This window comes from Schistocerca gregaria, chromosome X (genome assembly GCF_023897955.1).
Source record: "Schistocerca gregaria isolate iqSchGreg1 chromosome X, iqSchGreg1.2, whole genome shotgun sequence".
NCBI classification, from domain to species: Eukaryota; Metazoa; Arthropoda; class Insecta; order Orthoptera; family Acrididae; genus Schistocerca; species Schistocerca gregaria.
In genome coordinates this window covers 366,725,318-366,747,713 of record NC_064931.1, presented here as the reverse complement: position 1 = coordinate 366,747,713, position 22,396 = coordinate 366,725,318, and the positions used below count along the sequence as shown (strand labels likewise).

The 22,396-nt window shown below is 40.7% G+C and overlaps 1 protein-coding gene across 2 annotated transcripts in view; it reads left to right on the top strand.

The window, feature by feature from the left end:
• Nucleotides 1-22,396, top strand: part of LOC126297567 (fibrillin-2-like) — a 597,958-nt gene that overhangs the window by 210,024 nt on the left and 365,538 nt on the right. For both annotated transcript variants that reach the window (XM_049988509.1, XM_049988508.1), the window contains exon 7: nucleotides 13,216-13,347. In XM_049988509.1, coding sequence (XP_049844466.1) covers nucleotides 13,216-13,347 — 132 coding nt within the window. The remainder of the gene's footprint in view (nucleotides 1-13,215; nucleotides 13,348-22,396) is intronic.

Below are 22,396 nucleotides of genomic sequence, written 5' to 3'. Positions count from 1 at the left end.
GCATTCCGAACTAGCCCCATACCAAGCCTCTGTGCAGAGGCTGGTGAACCGCCTCTTCCTATGCGGCGAAGGCTACTTACAGTGCGCCAGGCGTATAAAACTTTGTCCACACCATACACCCCTGCATACCATTCCATTGCTCAGCCCCCTCTGGCACAGTTATTTCATAACCGGCAACGTGCGACGCAGTCCTATGGGATTCGCGCACAGGATTGCCTCGCTGCGATGTCTATGGCTGGTCTTAGTGTTTTGCGTCGCGGTTGGAGCAGATCTCCACCTTGGCTCCTCCGGAGACCCAGACTTATTTTAGATTTGACTAATTTTAAGAAAGATCGCACACCAGATGTTGCATTCCAATCTCTGTTTTTTAACATTTTAGATGTGCATCACAGTTTCACTGTTGTGTACACTGATGGCTCCAAACAGGAGAATTTCCTTTGCTGTTCTGTAGTGTTCCCTGATCAAGTTACCCGGATTCGCCTCCCTGCTGAATATACCATTTTCGCAGTGGAGCTCCACGCGATCCTGAAGGCACTGGAGCAGATGAATCATGTTCAGGGCGATCGATTTCTTCTCTGCTCCGATTCTCTTAGTGCCTTACAATCACTGCAGAACCTGTACCCGACTGAGGAGATGGTCCAGCTGATACATAACCAACTCTACTTGCTCCAACGGCGGGGTACGGAAGTATCCTTCTGCTGGGTGCCTGGTCATGTCGGCATCTGGGGCAATGAACAGACCAATCAGGCTGCCAAGGAGGCCTGCAGAGAGGATGTGGCCCAGTGTCCTATTCCCTTGCAGTCAGTCATTGTTGCACTCCACAGGAAGTGCATTGAGTTGTGGGAGGACGAATGGCTGTCGGTGACAGTCAATAAACTGCGGTTGATAAAGTCAACCACTCGGCCATGGCATTCCTCCTGCCGGTTGCTCAGGCGGGAGGAGGTGGCCCTCACACGTCTTCGGATCGAGCACTGTCCTCTCACACATAGCTTTTTATTATGGCGGGAGGATCCACCGTTTTGTGATGCTTGTGGTGTGTACATCTCTGTCCGGCACATTTTAACAGACTGCATTTTATACCATGATGCACGGGCAGAAGCACAAGTTGATGGGGATTTGCCTTCTGTTTTAGCTAATGATGAGACGTGTGTGTCTAGGGTTTTTAAGTTTTGTGATGTGTCTGGACTCTGGCCTAAACTTTAAGGCTGTAGGTTTTAGTGTATTGCAGAGTGGCTGACTCCTCCCCTTTTTTCCTTGCGGTCAGCCAGCCACATCCATCTGCTACATTGTTGTAGCTTCCTCTATCATTTTCTTCCAGTGTTGTCCATGTTTTACTGCTGACGCTCTGCTCCATCCCACGCTTTGGTGTGGGTGAGCACATGTTTTTCAACGATTGTTACCCATGTATCCTGTTCCATTTTATATTCCTCTTCTGGAATTTTTGTTGACACCCGTCTCACTAAGTTACCGAATGGGCGCTGAAGACCTTGCTGTCGTGCGCCCAAAACCCCTCTACTACTACTACTACTACTACCACGTTGAACAACAATTGTCGTTTACTACATTTCCCTGGAGACAGGATTTGTGGCTCCCTGTCGGACAAGGACAATGAACTAAATGGCTTGACACCTATTTCAATATCACTTTCACTTGTTAAGTGTGTATTGTCATCATTGTACTCCACATGTACATTGTCTGCACAGTTGAGTGTATACAACACCGCACATTCCACTGACTTATCCTGTAGAAACACTAATATTTCATCTGTCACTTTTTCCTCACTCTGTGAAACTATTTGGATTCCTTTCTGATGAATTGTCAACATTGGCAATTGTTGTTGTAGATATAATAGAATGTTTGCTTTGTTTATCATTGCCATTGCACTGCTTTGCATCAACACCGCAAGCACTGTACCATGTTGAGAGTTACTCATCGATTAAGCAGGTCAGCTATGCACTGTAGCCTCATAGTGTGCTCACCATTGGATACCTCCAGTCCTGTCCCCTGTTGCCATTAGCAGCCAATATTGTGGTTGCATGGTAGACATTATGTGGTGCTTCGAATGCTGTGAACATATTTGGCCTTTTGTGACCTTGCACTCGAGGGGTTCCTCATAAGTCATCTTGTACCCTCCTACAATAACTCAACTTTGTACCTTGCTGCACACCACCACATCATCAGCAAACAACTGCAGATTGCTGCCCACTGTGCCAGTTCATTTATGTATATAGAAAATAATAGGTTTCCTATGACACTTCCCTCAGATACTCGTGATGATATCCTTGTCTCTGATGAACACTTGCCATCCAGGACACCATAATGGTTTCTATTAGTGAAGATGTCTTTAAGCCAATCACATATCTAGAAACCTATTCCATATGCTTGTAGCATTGTTAACAGCCTGCAGTGACGCACCATGTCATATGCTTTACAGAAGTCTAGTAATATGGAATCTGCTTGTTGCCCCTCATTCATAGTTGTTAGTATATCATGTTACAAAAGGGAAAGCTGAGTTTCATACAATGATGCTTTCTAAAACCATGCTGATTCTTGGACATAAGCTTCTTGGTCTTAATGAAATTTACTATATTCAAACTGAGAATATGTTCAAGGATTCTGCAGCAAACCAATGCGACGGATATTGGTCTGTAATTTTTCAAGTCCAATCTTTCACCATTTTTGTAAACATTAGTCACCTACACATTTTTCCAGTCACTTGGGGCTTTGCACTGGGTGAAAGATTCACAATAAATGCAAGCTACATAAGTGACCAATGCTGCATATACTCTTTATATAACGAAATTAGGATTCCATCGGGATCTGGTGATATATTTGTCTTCACTTTGGACAGTTGTTTCTTTACACCAGGAATGCTTATTACAATGTCATCCATATGAGAGTCTATCCAGTGTTCAAACAATGGTATATTTGTACAATTCTCCCATGTAGTCAATTTCTTAAAAGCAAAATTTTAAATGTTCGCTTTCGTTTTACCATCTTCAACTGCCACCCACCAGACTGGTGAAAGAGTGACTGATGGAAGCCTTAGACTGACTTAGCGATTGTATATAGGACCAGAATTTTCTCAGGATCTTGCCCAGATCTTTTGCTATGATGGTGATTGCTGTTGTATTCTTCACACATAGAACTTTTCACAGATACACAAGTCTCTGCTAACTTCTCCTGTCATCATTTGTATGCTCTCTTTTGAACTGTGAGTGCAACATCATTTGTTTCCTCAGCAGTTTCCAAATTTTGTTGTTAAATTTTGGTGGTCATTCCCATCCTTAATCCACTTAATAGCACACAGTTCTGTAGGCAATGACTTACAATCTGTTGGTAAACTTTGCTCACAATTCCTCTACATCCATCTTACTGGAATTAAGTGATGTCAGCTTGCTAACTTATGAGATGCCAACAACTGTTTATCTACTCTTTCTAGAATGAACACTCTTCGAGCCTTCTCAACTGATTTATTAACTTTTGTAACAATAGTTGCTATAATCATATTATGATAACTGATCCCCATCTCTGTACTGACACTGTTGATAAGGTCCAGTGTGTTTGTAGTTAATTGTAGGATATCTGCCATACACATAATGAATTTCAGATTTGGGAAGCCATTTTGCATTCTTGGTTTCAACAGGTGCAGTTCAGTCACAGCTTACCAATGAGCTACATCAACAGTAGATCAGATATTGGGGCTGAGTGTGTGTGGATCTCACATTGCATCATTGGCCTCCAGTGTCACCCAATTTCAGTGTGTGGTGTGTGTGTGTGTGTGTGTGTGTGTGTGTGTGTGTGTGTGTGTGTGTGTGTGTGGGTGGGGGGTGGGGGGGGGTGGGGGTGGGGGGGGGGCAGATTGCATGGGTGCAATATTATCTTAAGGCATATTCAAAAAACCATGGGAAGAGTTTGACTGCCATCTGGATGTTTTTTGCATCAGTGGAGGGAAAAATTTCTGAAAAGTAAATTTATACTTTGACATTTATCTTCATTACATTGTATGTGTATGTGTGTGTGTAAGATACACCCCTGTAAAATAACTTTTAATGGGAGTCATTGAAAGCTCACAGTTAACTGGAGCAGATGGGTCCCGGTGACCCCACACTATTAATTGTTTTTCCTTGGGCCAGTTGCACAGAATGTATTGAAAGTATTTGATTTAAAAGTTAGTTATATTTTGTTAGAATATATATAAAGTTTTAAAGACAACAAACATAAATTTCAAAAATATTATGAATAATAGATAATATTTATGTTGAACCTTTTTCATGTTTCCTTTAATACTGAAAAGTGGATGGGACAATAATAATAAAATAATACCACTTTCTTCAAAATATTGTAATTTACGTATGGAATAGTAAACAAGAGAAAAAAACATTTTTCTGTTCTATATAATTTTGTAAACACATATTGCAAACTTGGGTTTTACATTACTTGCAATATTTTGAGATTTTCTTTCACTTTTTTTTGATGGGCAACTGTAACACCTCTTCCTTTAAAGTATTAGCTGCAAGATGATCAAAGTGAGGGTAGTTCATACATTTTCTGCATTCTTCAAACTGGTCATTGTAACCTAAAATTCTTTAAAATAAGACATTATAATAGAAAATTGTTTTTTTAAAAATTAAAAGGTCTTAAATAAGTTGTAAGAATAGATAATTATTGTTATTGATCTGTATTCATGACAAACATGAAGACAGAAAACTTACTTAATTGAAGCACCTCGATCTTCAGGTGCTTTTCCACAAACTGAGAGTGATGTAGCAGTCTTCAACAATGAACATTGTACTGGTCTCCACAGTCAACTAAAATGATGAAGCTACAGATAAATACGCGGTGCAGTTAACAAATATATGATTCATAATCTGAGCTTCAGGCCGTTGTGAACCAGACTGCTCCATTTAAATGATAAAACATTTGTTGTCCTACCCGTGAAACAAAATTTACCACAAGTTCTATCTTAATTCGTGTGAAAGATATATTCTTGCAAAATTATATGAATATTTTTGAAACACCCTGTACTTTTTTCATCATTCAAAAGTGCACAGAGACCATTCCATTATAGGTGGATCCTTTTGAAAAATGTATGGCAAAACAGTTTCTCTTGTACTATCCAGAATTATATCTTTTGACATGCAGTGTTATAACCTTTGGGACTGACTAAGATATTTATCTTAAAATAAAAGAACAGCCTAAACAGGAAAAAGAGTTATTTGAAAAAATTTACTGGGGATCTGGACTCATGACTATTATGCAGCCCACTGAAATTCAAACACAAGTCCCCAACTCTTTTACTGAGTGACCCAACTTTACATCATGCCAAAAGCTAAATTTCAGTTTATCTCAAAGTCTGGAGAGCTCTTTCGCTATCTACGGCTCAATGACTAAGTGACATTTCTGGCTCTCAAATAAATGCAATATTAGTTTAAGAAGAATGTCTCTGTTCCCTTTTTTTTTTTTGGGTGGGGTGGGGGGTGGGGGGTGAATACAGAATGTGGTAGGCAACAGATGGAAATGTCTTGTTGTAAGATGTCTTTTATTAAGAGAGTGCTAAAGTAATGCTATTCGAAGATAAGGAATTGTCTCAACTTTGCACTAAGCTTCTTTACTGTTGTATGTAGTTTTTCTTCCCATCACATTTAAACAGAGTATGTCTTGCACTCACCGTTATTATGTGTGTGATTTTGTATAGAAATCAGCCTGTGATTCACCAGACCTTAAATCATTACTATATTCTTTGCTAAAGAATGTCTGAAACTATACTATGGGTAAGTGAGTTGTGCTGAGATAGCTCACTAATACAAGTTTCAAGTTAACCTTTATTTCATTACATTTACAATCAACAGTAAGACTCATTTCCTTGCACACAACATTATTGAACACACAATTCTGTTTAGAAACTAGCATGTGATTCACCAAACCTTAACTCATCACCATCCCTCCCCCTCTTATTCCACGATGGGGCTCTTGGTCCTTGGTCATCTCTGGAATGTCACTGAATGCTTGAGGAATGAAAGCAAATACAGCAAGTCCAGGAAATTTAAATAATATATCAACTGAGTGAGTAAAATGATCATCTGGATGATGAGACTGTTATTTTTATAATGTTTAATGGCGCATATTCAAAGATTTGTGAATTGTTAAACTTTTACAAAATTCAGTTTTGCTAAAAAGGCTGTATATTTTCACTATATGCTAATCTTGAAATTTAGTCATGTGAATGCCTCAGACACTTAAGATTGTATTTGACATACTGTTAAAGTTAGAATAGACTGAAAACTGATAAGTGCAATTAAATTAAATCCTCTTGTCTATTACTGTAATCTCAAATGTTCAACAACTCCCCACAGTCCTATCCACCCATCCCAAAGTAGTATTCTAATGCATGTCCAACATACACAATTTCTTTGTCTGTCACTACACCTCCCCTGCTTCCAACTACCTGTCACATGGATTATATCCTTGCAGAAGACCATGTTGCAATCTTTTCCGTATCTATCTGCTCACCATATAATAGTCCAGATCTGTTACTACCTTTTCTTGCTATATCAAAAGCAGGTCCACCTCTGAAAGAAGACACACCATATGCCAGCTAACCTGCAAACACTGCACAGCTTTCTAGATGAATGTATCAACAAACTGCCAGCTTACATCAGATCGTTCCAGCCAGGCACTCATGAGCAATGGTGATCAAACATCATACATGCAGGCTGTCAGGCACCTGGACCACAGTCTACACAATTATATAACTCACTCCAGTGCCTGCAGGCAGGGGTGGGTAAATGGCTCATTTATGTGACATAACAAGGTACGAACTCGGTGTCATAGGCCACTTGATTGATAGCTTATGATACCTATGCTTGCCCAGTCAGTAGGCTGTAAGTGCTCACAGTTGCATTTGCCTCACTGTCATTTGCCTGCTTTGGAAAGGCTTCCAAGAGCTGAGAGGTACACCTTCAACAATTTGAACTGTATTATCTTGCATGTAGCATTTCTGGGAAACAACAAATTGCTTGACTCTTGCCTTCGAGAAGTAATTTGTATAAACTGATCAAAAGTTACAAACACTCTTGAACCCTAGAGATTTATATTTCAATGAACTATGTGCCCTGTTAACTAAATACTACAGTCACACCAGCCAATCAGTGGAGTTCCCACTGGACACCGGAGCTGCCATATCATTAATGAATGAAGACTCATGTAAGTAGTTCAACTCAGCTTCTTTGGAAAGGCCTCAGTGACATTTGTCTTACTGTCAAAAGACAATTCCTGTCTTTGGAGAGTTGCCGCTTACAGCTAAGTACAGAAACATTGAGCTTCTACTAGCAGTCTTAGTAATGGAGTCTCCTACAATGGCTAACATTTTCAGCTGAGATGCTTTGACAGCATTTTATGATGTAGACTCTCATTGCTATATATAAAAAGAAATGTTTGAAGCATCACTATGTTGTACAAAAAATTTTAGTGCACATACAATTATGAAATCATTGGCGGCGCCAAAATTTTGTAGAGCTCACCTCCTACCATTTTAAGTTAGAGATGTTCACATCAAGTTTGTAAGGCTTCAGGAATGAGGCATACATTTTTGTGATTTCATCTAGTCAAGACACCACCTAGGGCTGGCATTAAAAAAAGCCTAATGGGTCTTCACACATTCATTGTGATTTGAAGGTGACTGTCTATGCTCAGTCCAGTGTTGATCTTTGTCCTATGCTTCAGCCAGAGAGTTGGTAATGAAACAAACCAGGGAAAAATAAATTTGAAAGATCAGTTTCAAGGATGCTTATATACAACTTCCATTAGGTACTGTATCAAAACAGCTGCTTATCTTAAATATGCCATTCAGCTTATACCGGAATGATCATTCAGCATTTGGGATTGGTAGTGACCAAGCCATGTTCCAAAAATACTTAGAATAACAGATTTGGGGTATTCCATATTGCATTAACTATTTAGATGATATCATTGTAACAGGATCAACACACACAAAACACTATTAGAACGCTGAATCCCTTTTCAAGCAGCTCTTGGAAACTGGTCTACATTGGCAATTAGACAAGTGCAGTTTTTTCAAACACAGTGTTAAATATTTGGGGCACATTCTCAGTAGCAAGGATATTATGCCTGCACATGATGCTGTTAACACAATAATAAATGTACCAGTGCCCACTAACCTCAGCCACAGTGTTTAGTGACCAAGATCACTTACTATGCAATTTTTATTCCCCAAGCAACATAAATTGTGCACCTACTCAACCAGCTGCACAAAACTGATATCAGATTTGTGTGGTCATCTTTCTGTTAACAGGCTTTGCAGCATCTAAGAATTGTCTCAAAACAGCACAATACCTGATGCAAGATACACCAGGCTTGTGGATGATTCTTGCAATGGATGTGTCCCAGTATGGGATTGCAGCAATTTTGTCTCATAAAATTGTCAGACACCTCTGAAAGTACAATGTGCATGCCTCCAAAACATTAACAGTGATACAACTGAACTATTTACAAGCTGAGAAAGAGGCATTACCAATAATTTATGGCATCAAGAAATTGTATGTGTATTTGTACAGAAACAAATTCCACCTCTTAACTGACCAAAAACACACAATCGCTTTTTGCCATTGCTCTAAGTTCCCAGGAAAGACAGCATAGGATCTGCAGTGGTTGGTGCTGTTTTTAAGCATGTATAACTATGAAATTGACTTCCATCCTACCATTCAATATACCACAGCAGACACCCTGTCCTGCCTTTCCATTGGTACCGATTCAAAGTGATTTCTTTTATGTTCACTCTGCACTTGCAACAAACCCTGGATGAGTTCCCAATGATGGTACATGAAGTAGCCACAGCATTGCCTCACAACCCAATTCTGTGTGACATTTTTTCAGCAGCGTGGTTGGTGGTTTGGATGGCCTGAGCACTTATCAAAATGAGCAGATCCAGCATTTCACATATATTTCGCAACATGACATAGGGTCAGTGACACTGTAGTGCCTGATACCAGGAGGTAGATTGTGCTGTATTAAAACTCGGTGAGAACTTTCCAAATTATTTATTGTTTCAAACTACAGTGTCCTCGTTCACCTTGGTCCATGTCACAGGGCCCTGCAATGCTGAGGAAGCATGCCACTGGCCTGTGCAATGCAATGCTGTGTCGTGCTGACCTTGGCCAGCCCGCTGAGTTCCGATGATGTCAGGATGGCTGTGCCAGCAGCCAATTCAGCGGCCACCGTCCTCATTGTCTCCGCACTGCTCCGCCGGGAGCCATAGCACAGCCAGCTGACAACCGTAAAATGCCCATGCTGCGTGTACTCACTGGCGTGGCCCAAGTCGTGGCACCAATAAGCGCCCGTGATCCAGTGTCCATGCTGTGTTCCTTCGCTGGTGTGGCTTAGGATGCGGCACCAACAAGTGGTCACAATCTGCAGCTGAGTCTGCGACCCTTGGCCCGGTTGTAACTGGCGTGTGTTGGAAGCCAGGATGACTGCGTGCGGTAGTGAGCCCTGGAGTGTCCTGCCGCTGGCTGGCTGGCTGGGTGGCTACAGACCCTGTGTCGGCCTTAGGCGGTCAAACCAATGACCCGCCATGGACTGGAACATTGGTGCCCCATCTGCTGCTGTGTGAAGCTGGTGGTGTGACACGCCTCACTGTCCAAGAGAGCTGTCATACTTCAGTGAATCTTTTATTTATACTCGGCTGTGCACCCCTGTTTTGCTAACGTGCCACTCCGAGTCACTTACACACCACACCTAAGTTGCTCCAGTAGGCCCCTTCTGCCTGTAGCTAGCGCTGTGCAAACTGCTGTGTGTGCCTTCTCTGGCAGTTTTGCGCCCCTGTGGCCTCTGTTTGCCTTCACAACTGCTGGTATGCATAACTCACTGCAATCCGGCCTGCACCTGGCTTTAACTTGTGCTCAGAATATCGCTCAAAACTAACTTTTGCTATCCTAAGCAGTGGTGCCGCTACATCACAAACAGAATCTTAATGTGAACTACTGACTACACTGAAAGGCGGAACTTCATCCCACCTCCCCCTCTAGCACTGCATCCTCCTTCAACATTCACATTCGAGGATAATACGCATGACGGTCTTAGCCAAGTGGCACATAGAATGGCCTGGTGGCCTTTATTCATGCTGAAATTGAATGTGTGTGCCACTCTTGTAGTGTGTGCTCCCTTAACAAGATGGCCCCAGCACAAGGTTTTTCTTCATGGCAGCACTTGGATCAACCATGGGAGAGAGTGCATACCATTGTTACATAGATTACATAGATGTTGTCACTGACCACACATGCTATGATCCATGCCCTCTCTTAAGCCTATTGCCAATCCCAGCTGACTACATTGTCAGAATGTCAAATGGCTGATGTTTGAAGCTGGGTGGCAGGCCGATGAAGGTCCAAAGGGAAGTGGCTGACAAAATCGGTAATTTATTTTCTATGTTACATCAGCACTGTGTCAATATGGGGATGTGACCATAACTCCAACCCACAAAAAAAAGGGATGGTAGCTGGCCAGATGGCTCTCAGCAGCCGGGCAGTTGGTTTCAATGCATGCTCGCACTTCATTTTACTGGAACCTGCACTTGATGCCTTGCATGCACCCACTGTTGTTTGATCCTCAGCACTTTCATCACTGAAATATGGAGATAGGAATCTTGCAGAGGTAGCCAACTCCAGACAACAAAGAATACAGCAAGGAGGTGCACCCACCACCCCGTTGTTGGAAGGTGGCGAGCCTAGCCCATATCACAATAAATCAATGTCGTCCAAATAATGACACTGCATGCTCACCAGCTACTGCTAGCTAATGCAGTATTCCACTGTATCTTCTCATAGATTTTACCATTAAAATAGTAGCATTTCTATAAGTTTTTGAAGTTTTTGTGATCAAGGGAACATCATACACACTTGTCTGACAACATTTCCCTTTTCACATCCTCACAGTTTGAGGCTTTCCATTTCTGCAATGGCACTGAGCACCTGACCAACACCTCCTCTCACCCAGACACCAATGCTGAGGTGGAGCAGATGGTATGGACATTTCGGCCCATGAAGTGATCCACAGCTTCTTCACCATGTACTGGTCCACCCCTATCAAAGGTACCAATGTAGCCAAAATCTTGCAGAGCTGCATTCATTAAACCTTGCTAGACCTCCTGCACCCCTTGTAGTATGCCTAGATGAAGTGCAGGTGATCTACAGGCAGGGCACCTGTGTCTGGGCATGTACATTTGGCCAGCATCCATGGCGACACAGGAGTTCATTGTAGGCTACAAGGGGCATAAGCTGTTTGAGAATGTGGTCAGCCACGAGCTCCTGCCCTGTCACCAAAACCAGTTCTGGCAATGATTGCTGTTGCAAATGGCACATCCACATTTGACCAAGGTGCCTGACACCTCCATTAGCTGCAACCTGTACTACCAACCCACTGCTATGGTCTGCACTCTCCTTACCCCACTCAAAAGCATGCAAATTAGTGGGCCAGTGTGTGGAAGCACATGGATGTGGAACTGCTCCCACCAGGTATGCCTCTCCTAGACCCAGTAGTACCAATGCAGCACTCTGCCTCTGACATACTGCCAGCTCCATCTCCCCCTAGTACCAATCTGGGACATCTGAGTTGGCCACTCCGGATGAGGCTGTTTTGCTCAATCCCTTGGCAAGAAGCCAAGAAACTCTACCATGCCACCCCACCTTCCTCCACCTTTTTCTGCCAGCAACAGAACAAACACTACCATTATTGGCCCTACATGCTGATTTTAGAGGAGAAGGGTTTAGTATCCCTGTCTACAGTCGATATCAATAGTGAAACTGGGATAAATACCTTGATATTGTGGCAGCTTCTGCTGCCAGCTGGCAGGGGGAGAGCTGGCATGTCACATGCCACCTGCACAGTGGCAAGTATCATTTTGTTCTGTGGTATATGAAGTGCTTCTCACCTCATCATATTGCTACACATGCCATGACCTGTACCTGTTACTTGATGTACTGGTTTTGAGTATTGGTATTCATTTAGTATGTAGCATATGACAACCTTCACTTTATTTCCAGCTTACAGTTTTGTAACGGGACTGGATAGAAAACTTTCACCACCTTATTCCACCTTCATTTTTTCAACATCAGGCTTGCATTTCCCCTATTACTTTATTACTCATCATTCCATCCAACTCACACATAGTAGCCTTTTCTTACCACTCTCTTTTCCTCCTACCTTGTATTCTCTAAAGCCCTTGCTTGCACCTGTACCTCAGCACCATCATTAATAGCTCCTCTCAACCTTACTCCACACCTCTTCCATTTCCACAGCATCTAAACAAGGCTAGATTCATAATTGCTCCAATGAGTTAGTTGTATCTGCAGACAAGATTGGCTGTGTGAGTTGTGTGTGTTTCTTAACTGTGAAGAAGATTTTGTTTTGTTGGAAAACAAACTTCTTACAGTTTTCTATTTGCCTACATGCTACTCAGAATCTAGTCTATTTTGTGAGTAGCAGTCTATCTTCATTTACATAATGTATTCCATCTTTGATTATTTGTCAATACATAAAAGCTACTGAGCTTAAGAACTGATTTACATAGCTCATTTACCAATGCCACAAATATTTGAACTCTGCAGTTCATAGTTAGTGATTCGTAGGAGACAAAATTGGTACAGTATATTGCAGACTATAGTTGACTTGCTACCAAAAGTTCAAGATGTTAGTGAATGTATGTGGTGTAGAACTTATTTTTTAAATGACAAGAAATATAAAACATTTATGAGGCAAATGATCAATTCTTGGTAGTTACAGTTCCACCTAAAGAAGAGGAAAAGTACATAATACCTTAAAATGTAATTTGCCATACCATAATGATATCTGCTACATGTAATGGAGCATTCTGGAATAGTGTACAGCAAGTGAATCATATTTTTCTTTATAAATATTTCAAAAATTGTCAACTGTGTTCAGTTTAGTCAATAAATGTAACACTAATTGGAGTAATGTTTTCCCATTTAATGCAATTTCTGTTAGTAATTTTGTTAATGGTTTTTGCTTATACTTGTATGCTATATGAATTTAAACCACAAAAAGACCTTCATTACACCTGTTTGCTCTGGCATTTCCCACTTCTAGTTCATTTGTTATTCTATACAACTTGTGTAGCAGACAAGAATGATGGTAAAATTTTGTTAATCGTCCAATTAATATTCTTTTTTACTTTTGTAGATATTGATGAATGTGCACTAGAAGTTCATTCTTGTGATATCCAGACACAGGAATGTCGTAATCAGCCTGGAGGATACGTCTGTGTGAATAGAGATGGAACAATCAGCAAGCCCCACCAGCCAACACATCATGGTAAGGCAGCTATTGTTTATTTGCAATAAACAGTCAAGGCATGTATTTCAAAATATAGTTTTATTAGCATCATATCTATTTGTTTAGGTTGTATTTTTCTAGTATCACATGATATTAACTGATAGTGAATGTAAGAAACAGAATTTCCAGAAGTTTCCCCATGATGATGGTGTAGTGTCATAGTTTGTGACAAATGCATCCAAAATTAATTAATTTTCTGCATTATATTGATATTTGGATAGGAACTTGAAGCAATTTGCAGTACTTTCTCTTGAGTGTATACTTTCTTTCTTGTAGATTTATAATTTGTCTTTAAGTATTTTTGCTTGTGAGGCAAAATGAGGATCTGCTTCAATAAAGAAGTAGCAGCAGCATCAACACAATTTATCTACTGGCAATAATGGCTCGAAGGATTGGTGACATGCTGATCACATGTTCCATGATCATAGACTGCTCCTCATACTGCCTTGTAGGCAGCAGTCACACAGTCAGAACAGGCATAATTTCTAATCCATGAATGGTGTTTATTTTACCACAAATGATGGTATGAGATGGTATGAGAATGAACCAGAAACACCATACAAAGGAATGATTGTATGTTAGATTGACATCTACACACATATTCCACAAGCCACAACATAGTGCAAGGACGAGGGTACTTTGTACAATTGTTAGTCATTTCCTGTCCTGTTCCACTCACAAATAAAGAATGGGAAACCAACTGTCCTTATGGCTCCTCATGGTCCTTAACAAAGTGTACAGTGACAGCAATAGAATTGTTCTACAGTCAGCCATGTCTAAATTTTCTCAGTAGAGTTCCATGAAAAGAACATTGCTTTCCCTCCAGCAGTTCCCATTTGAGTTCATGCAGTATCTCTGTAGCACTTGCATAAGGATCAAATCTACTGGCAACAAATCTAGCAACATATTTATGAAATGCTTGGATGCTGTCCTTTAATGAGAGGATCCCAAACACTCAAGCAGTACTCAAGAATGTGCTGTATATGCAGTCTCTCTTATTGATGAACCACACTTGGGTTAACAGTTTGAGCCTAGCATGCAAACTTCATTAGAACACAGGCTGGGAAATTTGAGCAGTTCTTGTGAGACAAAGCAGTCAGTGTGTGACAAGTCTCAGAAACTCACCTTAAGCCTGGTGTTTTCATGTGAGTGGGCAAGTATAAGTGCCACTATGCAAATAGGCTGACTGCAGGAGGAAGTATGGCTATTTACATAAAGACCTCCTTCAAGCACACTGTAGTGCAGCTGCCACAATTCAGAATGGTTGAAGCCACTGTCATTGCAGTATCAACATCGTCAGGCTAAATTACCTTTGTGTGTGCATAGCAGCCACCATGAGGTTCCTAGATCCAGCAGACTTTGAGGCATTTATGTCTCTATGTTTCAAACTTTTTGACCCAGGGGACTTCAAAGTCAAACACACTGTATGGAATTCTAGCATCACAAATATCAGTGGATGCCACTGTGTGGTTAGGCAGCATAATGCAGCAATCCTGGGGTCATATGACTCCACTGTCTGTCCCAACAATAATGGCCAAGGAGATATGCTGGATGTGGTGGTACTGAGGGGTGTTAGACACCTCATTATCGCAATGATGATATGTGCTCTGCCAGCAGACCATCTCTCAGTCATCTTCAGTGTGGAAATCATTGATGTAGAGCCACCAAAACAGTGCAGTGAGCTAGGCAAGGTGGACTGGGAGAGCCTGCATGACTGTCTCGATGTTGTGCCAGATCCAAACGTTGTCAGTGCTAATGAAACTATAAGGCAGCTAACTGACATAAGCAGTAGATGCTGCTATTTCCAGGGGCTACACAGGGTAAGTAATCGATGGTGCCAGCTGTCCTCTGAGGTACCAAAAGCGATAAAACACAAAAAATTGAATTTTCTGTGAATGAAGTTAATGAGGTACTCTACCACAAAACAGCACTTCAATCAGCTGCAGCATGAGTTGAAGGTGGCAATGGAAAACCACAGCAACAGAGACAGCTGTGGCATGAGATAAAGTTGCCAGTGGAAAAACACAGAAACAGACACTGGGCAGGCAAGGTGGCCACACTTTGACGTGACAGTGGCATTACCTGGATAACTACAAAACAATTCCTAAGGAAATGGCAGTGCATTTCCTCCCTTGCAAGTCAGCAAACTAAGATTAGTGTTTTGGCTGACACATCTGTAGATGACTTCAGGCCAGTAGAGGATGTGATTGACATGGAGCAAACTTGTAAATGCGGCGAAGATTAGCTTTATTTATTGTGGACAAGGCAGCAGGTTATGCCATAGACACTTGATCATACTGGGGAGGAAGTGGAAATCCAAGTTCATAATATAAACCCTAAGAAGGCTGCAGGTTACGACAAGGTGCTGTAACCTATGCTTAAGCAGCTGCCACCTGGCACCCTCTGACCCATATCTGTACCCATTTAATCATTAGGACTGGTGACTGCCCCACTGCTTGAAATCATGCAGAGGTAGTTGCCATTCCTGAACATGGAAAAGATGCTACACTGCTGCAAAAGTGTTGACTGTTCCCTGCCAATTTGAAAGTCTTTGACAATCTGTACAATGGGGGTGTTGGAGCATCAGAAGTACTCAGGAGTGGTGCTTCTGGACATCTTCAAGGCCTTTGAATATATATGGCATGAGGCACTTCTACAAATTCTTTCTATTGGAGGTATCAATATCACACATCTTACCTGTGTAATCGCACACTCAGTGTCATGTCGGAGATGATGTATCGGCAGCAAGGCCTGTACTAGTGGGAGTGCCATGAGGGTCTCTCCTTGCCCCCTGCTGTAATCTCTGTATACCTCAGATGTCCAAAAGATGGAGACAGCAACAATGAAACTTTATGCATATGATACAGCACTCAACATTCACTACCTAGAAGTTTATATTTTGTGCCATCATCTGCAGAGGGCACGCAACATGACCTGGGCCACTAAGTGGTGTCTGAAATTTAATGCTGCAAAAAGCCAGGTCATAATAATTATGAGGTGCACAATGCCTTTGGACCTTCAGTCAGTGCAGATTAAGGGAAGCCCTATTCCATGGTATCACACTGCAAAGTATTTTGGGTAACCCTAGACAGTCATCTCACCTGGGGAACACATATCAGTGAGGTTAGGGGCAGATCGCTTGACTGTCTACAAGCACTTTACCCCTTTACTAAACTCATGAGTCAACATTTCCACCTCACTGCAACATCATGCTATATCTAGCGATGACCCAACCAGCAATTGAATACATGGTCATAATGTGTGGAATGCAGGTAATGATCATCTCTGTTATCTAAGGCCTGCAAGGCAGAGTTATAAAGCTTGCCATGCATCTCCTGCAGGATTTCATGACACGGGAGCTACACAATGTCGCTGGTGCCCCACTGTTGTGAGAACGGTTTACACCGACTGTTTGGCAGTTTCGTGAAATGTTGCAGCACTCTGGGAACCTGGGCAACCAGTGACATAGGAAGAAGACCATTCAATGACCCTGCCTGCCTCAGCAGTAAATCATCTGCTGTAACAAACATAGGTTAAATAAATATATGTAAACTGCTCTAGAACAGGTAGAACAAACACCAAAAGGAAAAACAAACAAGCAAAATAATTAGAGAATGTGGGAGTAATGCTATTACTTAGACTATACAGTGATGTGACAGTTAGGACTGTACACCTAGGTTTGAGCGTGGTTGTCATCATCATGTCTTCAATTTCACTATGGCTTGTTTCAGCCAGGTGTACCATCATAGGTTTCACTAAGCCGTCTCTTATGCCCTGGCTCAAAAAATCTGCTGCTTGCAGTGCTTCCGCATGTTTTACGTACCTCATCCAGTAATACTGAGTAACTTTATGTGGAGCATCATGTCTTAGCTGCTCAATATAATCAAGTTTGAAAGTGGTGTTCTTTTCACCACTTCTCATTTAACCTTGGCGCAGATCAGCACAGAAGAGTTATACTGGCAGTGATATGCTGGTAGGCATACCACTTTGTGTCCAGTTTTGTTTGCCATCTGATTTAATTCATATATGTTTTTGGCATGTAGAATTTCTGCTTTAGACAGAAGTTCAGCTTTCATTTCATTGACTGAAACTTAAACATTCTTCCTATTCAACCTCTCCATAATGTTTACCTTGTGACAATTTGAACATGACAGCCTCTCTGTTTAAATGGAATGATAGATGGCATTATTCATCACAGTAATAGAGCCTTTTTCCAGCACAGACAACAGTCAAATGAACCTATTCTTAAAAATTTCTTCATTCATTTCTGAATGATAGTTGGATTGACAAGAATTTTTAAAACCACAAAAAGCACGTTTGGCCTCTGGTACAGAGCCTGTGTTCAATGAACTAGTAGGGGCAATGGTTAGTTTGCCACATGTACCAATATACACTTTCAAACAACCCTTTCCTTTGGAATCATGCCATGTATACTTATTGGTATGGTTTTGTGAAACCAAAGTTTCATCCAACAAGGAACCCGCTGAGTGCAAGGTGACAAAAGGCTAATAATATTTATGGCATTTGGTGCCCCACATATTGTCTACCATGCAACCACACTATTAGCTGCTAATGGCAGCAGGGGGTGGCACTGAAGGTATCCAGCGGGGACCGTAACAGCATAAAGCTATGGAGTGTAGTCAAACTGCTTAGTCAGTGAGTAACTCACCACAGTGGTAGTGGTGTTGATACAAAGCAGAGAAATGACAACAACCAACAAAGCAAATATTGCATTATATATACAACAACAGTTGCCAAAGTTGACGTTTCATGAGAAAGGAACCTAAGGTTTTTTGCAGAGTGAGAAAAAACTGGCAGATGAAATATTAGTATTTCTGCAAGATGAGTCAGTGGAATGTGTGTTGTCACATATGCTCAACCATGTAGACAATATAGATGAGGATCCAGTGCTTAACAAGTGAAAGTGATATTGAAATAGGTGTCAAGCCATGTAGTTCATCATTATCCTACAGGGAACCACAAATTCGGTTGATCAAAGTAAAGTACAGTTGTTGTCCAAGGAGTGGGTGCTAAACATAGTTACATACATGGAAGATCATCTGCAGCAGAGTAAAGAAACAATTGTGAAAAGATTTGAATAAGTACACAGCAATAGGACGATGTAGACCATCAGAAAAACTAAGGGAGGACAAGGTGCACTTGTTACAAAAACTGGTGTTTGCGCATTTCAAGAATACTTGATACAGTTTACATGATTTGTGTGATAGTGATGTACTACGTCTTGCACATCAAATTGTGCACAACACAGATTATAATGATTTCAAGGGAGCAGTAGCTGGTTGCATATCTTCTATTAGTGCTACAGAATTGGAAGACATAAGATAAAACATTTCAAACAAAGTGTCAACTTGATGATGCACAGCAAACTGCAAAATTGGTCCAAAAATTTGTAGATGAGATAAACAAACTTACCCCATGATTCTTTCTCTTGTGCATGATTTTGCAAGGGCAGCAGGGAATATTTATGTCGCAGCAAGTAAGAGTGGGAAAATTGGTGTAAGAGAACTACAGTTGTGGTATGAGTACTGTTTTTGGCCAATAACAGGTAAAATAACTTGCTTTTGCTTGGTTCCTGGTCTATGTTTAAAAATTGTGCTCCTTTAGAGCAAACTATCATCTGAAAAGTGTGTGACATTGCAGTTCATACCAGCTGGAACTACTGGACAAATTTAGCTTCTGGAAATTTGTTTTTTTCCATGTCTATAAAGCAAATTATCACAGTATCTGCAGCTACATCTTAAAGGATAACCAGTTTCATGATAAGCACCAAACAGATTTGTGTTTGGTTGCATGCCATCACATTCCATCAGTTCTCATCACCTCATTACACCAGTCTGATTCTATATGCATTCATTAAGAGTGGATGCCTAGCTGAATGTCATGCATCGTTTGTAACTCCCAATGAGTTTGCCTTTGATCTTGATGGTGTGAAACTTTGTGATCACTGTGGCATACCATGTGAAGGGTAATATGCACTTCCCATAGAAGGTTGATCTCTGCACCTCCCAGACTCTCATTTTTTAGTGCCCTCATGATGCAAATGGTGACTCATTAGCAGCTAACATTTTCCCTGTCATAATTGTTAACACAACACTTTCAAGTGAGTCTTATTAAAGATTGAACTTGTGATGTCGCACTCAAGGGATTCATTTCAAGTACAGCAAAGGCCTATTGTTCTTAGCATGCAATAAATGTATTGTATTCAAAAACTTTGCTCTTGCTGCTGCAATGTTTCTGTGATCCATTAAATTTTTTGTCCATCATTACACTTTCTGAAACAGGAACCAAATGAATGGAGAAGATGAAAGATGGAAGCTTCTGAGCCATAATAATTAATTTTTCCACAGAGATCATCCAAGTACATTTCTCTGCATGGACTCTTTGCTAAAATTGTCAGATTCTGTAAATTTCAATTTTTTATACCTTTTCCTTGGATAATCACAGTGTGTTCATATCAGGAGGTTCTGCCAGTGTTACTGCTGTGTTAATATTGCTATAATATAAAACTCAAAAATACCAAAGGCTTTTGCTGTCAGTTTATGAATTTGCATAACATTTATATTATTCGGGACTTCTTCACTGTTGGCCAAATCAGTAAAAGACTTCAGTACATTCTGTACAACAATTTTTGATTGCTTCCAATTGTGTTTTTGCATTTTATACACACCAACCAGAGTAGCACTATACATAGGCCAATGCTCTGCATTTCACTCACTGAAAAACATGTTAGTGTAGCTTTCCGCAGAAGACTAACACCACACGTGAACACATGCCACTGCAAAGGAACACTGACCATTCAGCTGGTGCTGACCTTCTTCACTGTTACAGTGGATAAGTGTCAACAAAGCTACGAAGCTGCAGAAACATGGTGGTTCATGCCTGCAGACTGCGAGTGTGACTTGGAGGTATTTTCATGACAGCCACTATAGTCTGTCATTGCCATGAAGATTCCAAATTTCAGACTACATCATTAATAACATTTCATCATAAAATACTATGTATACCAATAACAGAACACCGCTATACTGCAATAGCAAAAAATTAAGAAAAGGCCACCAAAACAATGCAAGAAACTCTTGTACATCCATCACTTCAAGCAAAATTCTGTATTTAGCATGAATTAATTAGTATCAGCCACTCGTGATTACAAATATTTCATACTTTGGAAGCATTTGTTGAGATCCATTTCAATACAAAATCATAAACATCCTGTACACAGTTAACTACAGAACCACCCAGAATGAATCTTTTATATACAGGTTGATCAGAAACAGTCTGAAAAGCTCATGAGAGTGTTGCAGAAGAAATTGTGCTGAGAAATAACGGTTAAGAAAAAATTCAACACGTTGCACCATTTCTGAGCTATTTGGCATTAAAGTTAGCCAGTGAGGTTGTCATGCACACAAATTAAAGCGACCTGCCTGTGATGAAGTCACCAAACATATTCCTTATTTGGTTTCCTCAGACTGAACAGATGTAGCTTTTGCTCATATAGCTTAAATTTATCACTTCTGAAAAAGGCACATTTTAACTGGTAATGAGCTTTTGAACAAATGATAATTAACAGACTCACAGATGTCTGTGTGTTACTGCATTTTAGCGTCACGCAAGTGCTTGAATCTGTGCATGCAATGACTTGATTGGCTAACTTCAATTCTAAATAACTTGGGAACATTACAGTGTGTTGAATTTTTTTTTGTTAAAAATTATTTCTCAGCATGACCTCCCTTGCAAAACCTTTACAAGCTTTTCAGACTGTTATTGTCCTCCTGTATATCATATATCTCAGTTGCAGGGAAAGCATTATGTAAAGCAATAGCTTGAGTGATTCATAGTTTCTGGCTAATAGCTCATCGTTGGCAACTCTGTACTATCCTCCAATTGACTACCAGCAACCTGACAAGTGATTGTACACTATGCTACAAACAAAAGCAGAGCATGGAAGGCCCACAGTAAAGTTTAGTCAATTCTTCTGTATTTTTAAAAATGGCAAAAATATGATCAAGACATTAGTCTTGTTGATAGAGTGTAAGTTGTAGTGTCTTAGTAGGTTTTTCAGTTAAATAACACCACATTTATGTGTTGCTTCATCAAAACCTGCTTTCAGACCTCTATCAATTGCAATATCATTATTTATCCAACTAGTCTCTCTCTAAATACATTAAACAGCATGTCAAATTTTTCAAAAATATGTTAATGATACCCTGTGGTGATCTTTACAAGGATATTACTTCTAACTTAAAACTGTCAATAACTATACTAGCAGTTTCAAAGTTCTCTTCTTCACACAAAAAACCTAGATCCAGTCTGGTGACTAAGTAACTGAGTTATTGTTTAACACAGATTACCACATCACTTTTCATGTGCAATGTTCTGTACTATTTGCTATATTCCAGAATGAGATTTTCACTCTGCAGCAGAGTGTGAACTGATATGAAATTTCCTGCAGATTAAAACTGTGTGCCCAACCGAGACTCAAACTCGGGACCTTTGCCTTTCGTGGGCAAGTGCTCTACCATCTGAGCTACCGAAGGACGACTCACGCCCGGTCCTCACAGCTTTACTTCTGCCAGGAGATGAGATACTGGCAGAAGTAAAGCTGTGAGGACCGGGCGTGAGTCGTGCTTCGCTAGCTCAGATGGTAGAGCACTTGCCCGCGAAAGGCAAAGGTCCTGATTTCGAGTCTCAGTCGGGCACACAGTTTTAATCTGCCAGGAAGTTTCATTTGCTATATTACTGTCATCAAATTCAATAACTGTTAAGTGTAGTCAAACCAAATCAGGGGATGCTGAGGGAATTACATCAGGAAATGAGACACTAAAATTGGTCTATGAGTTTTGCTATATGGGCAGTAAAACAACTGATGGTGGTCTTAGTAGAGAGGACATAACATGTAGACTGGCAATGGCAAGAAAAGCATTTCTGAAGAAGAGAAATTGTTAACATCAAATGTAGATTTAAGTCTCAGGAAGTCTTTCTGGAAGGTATTTTTCTGAAGTGTAGCCTT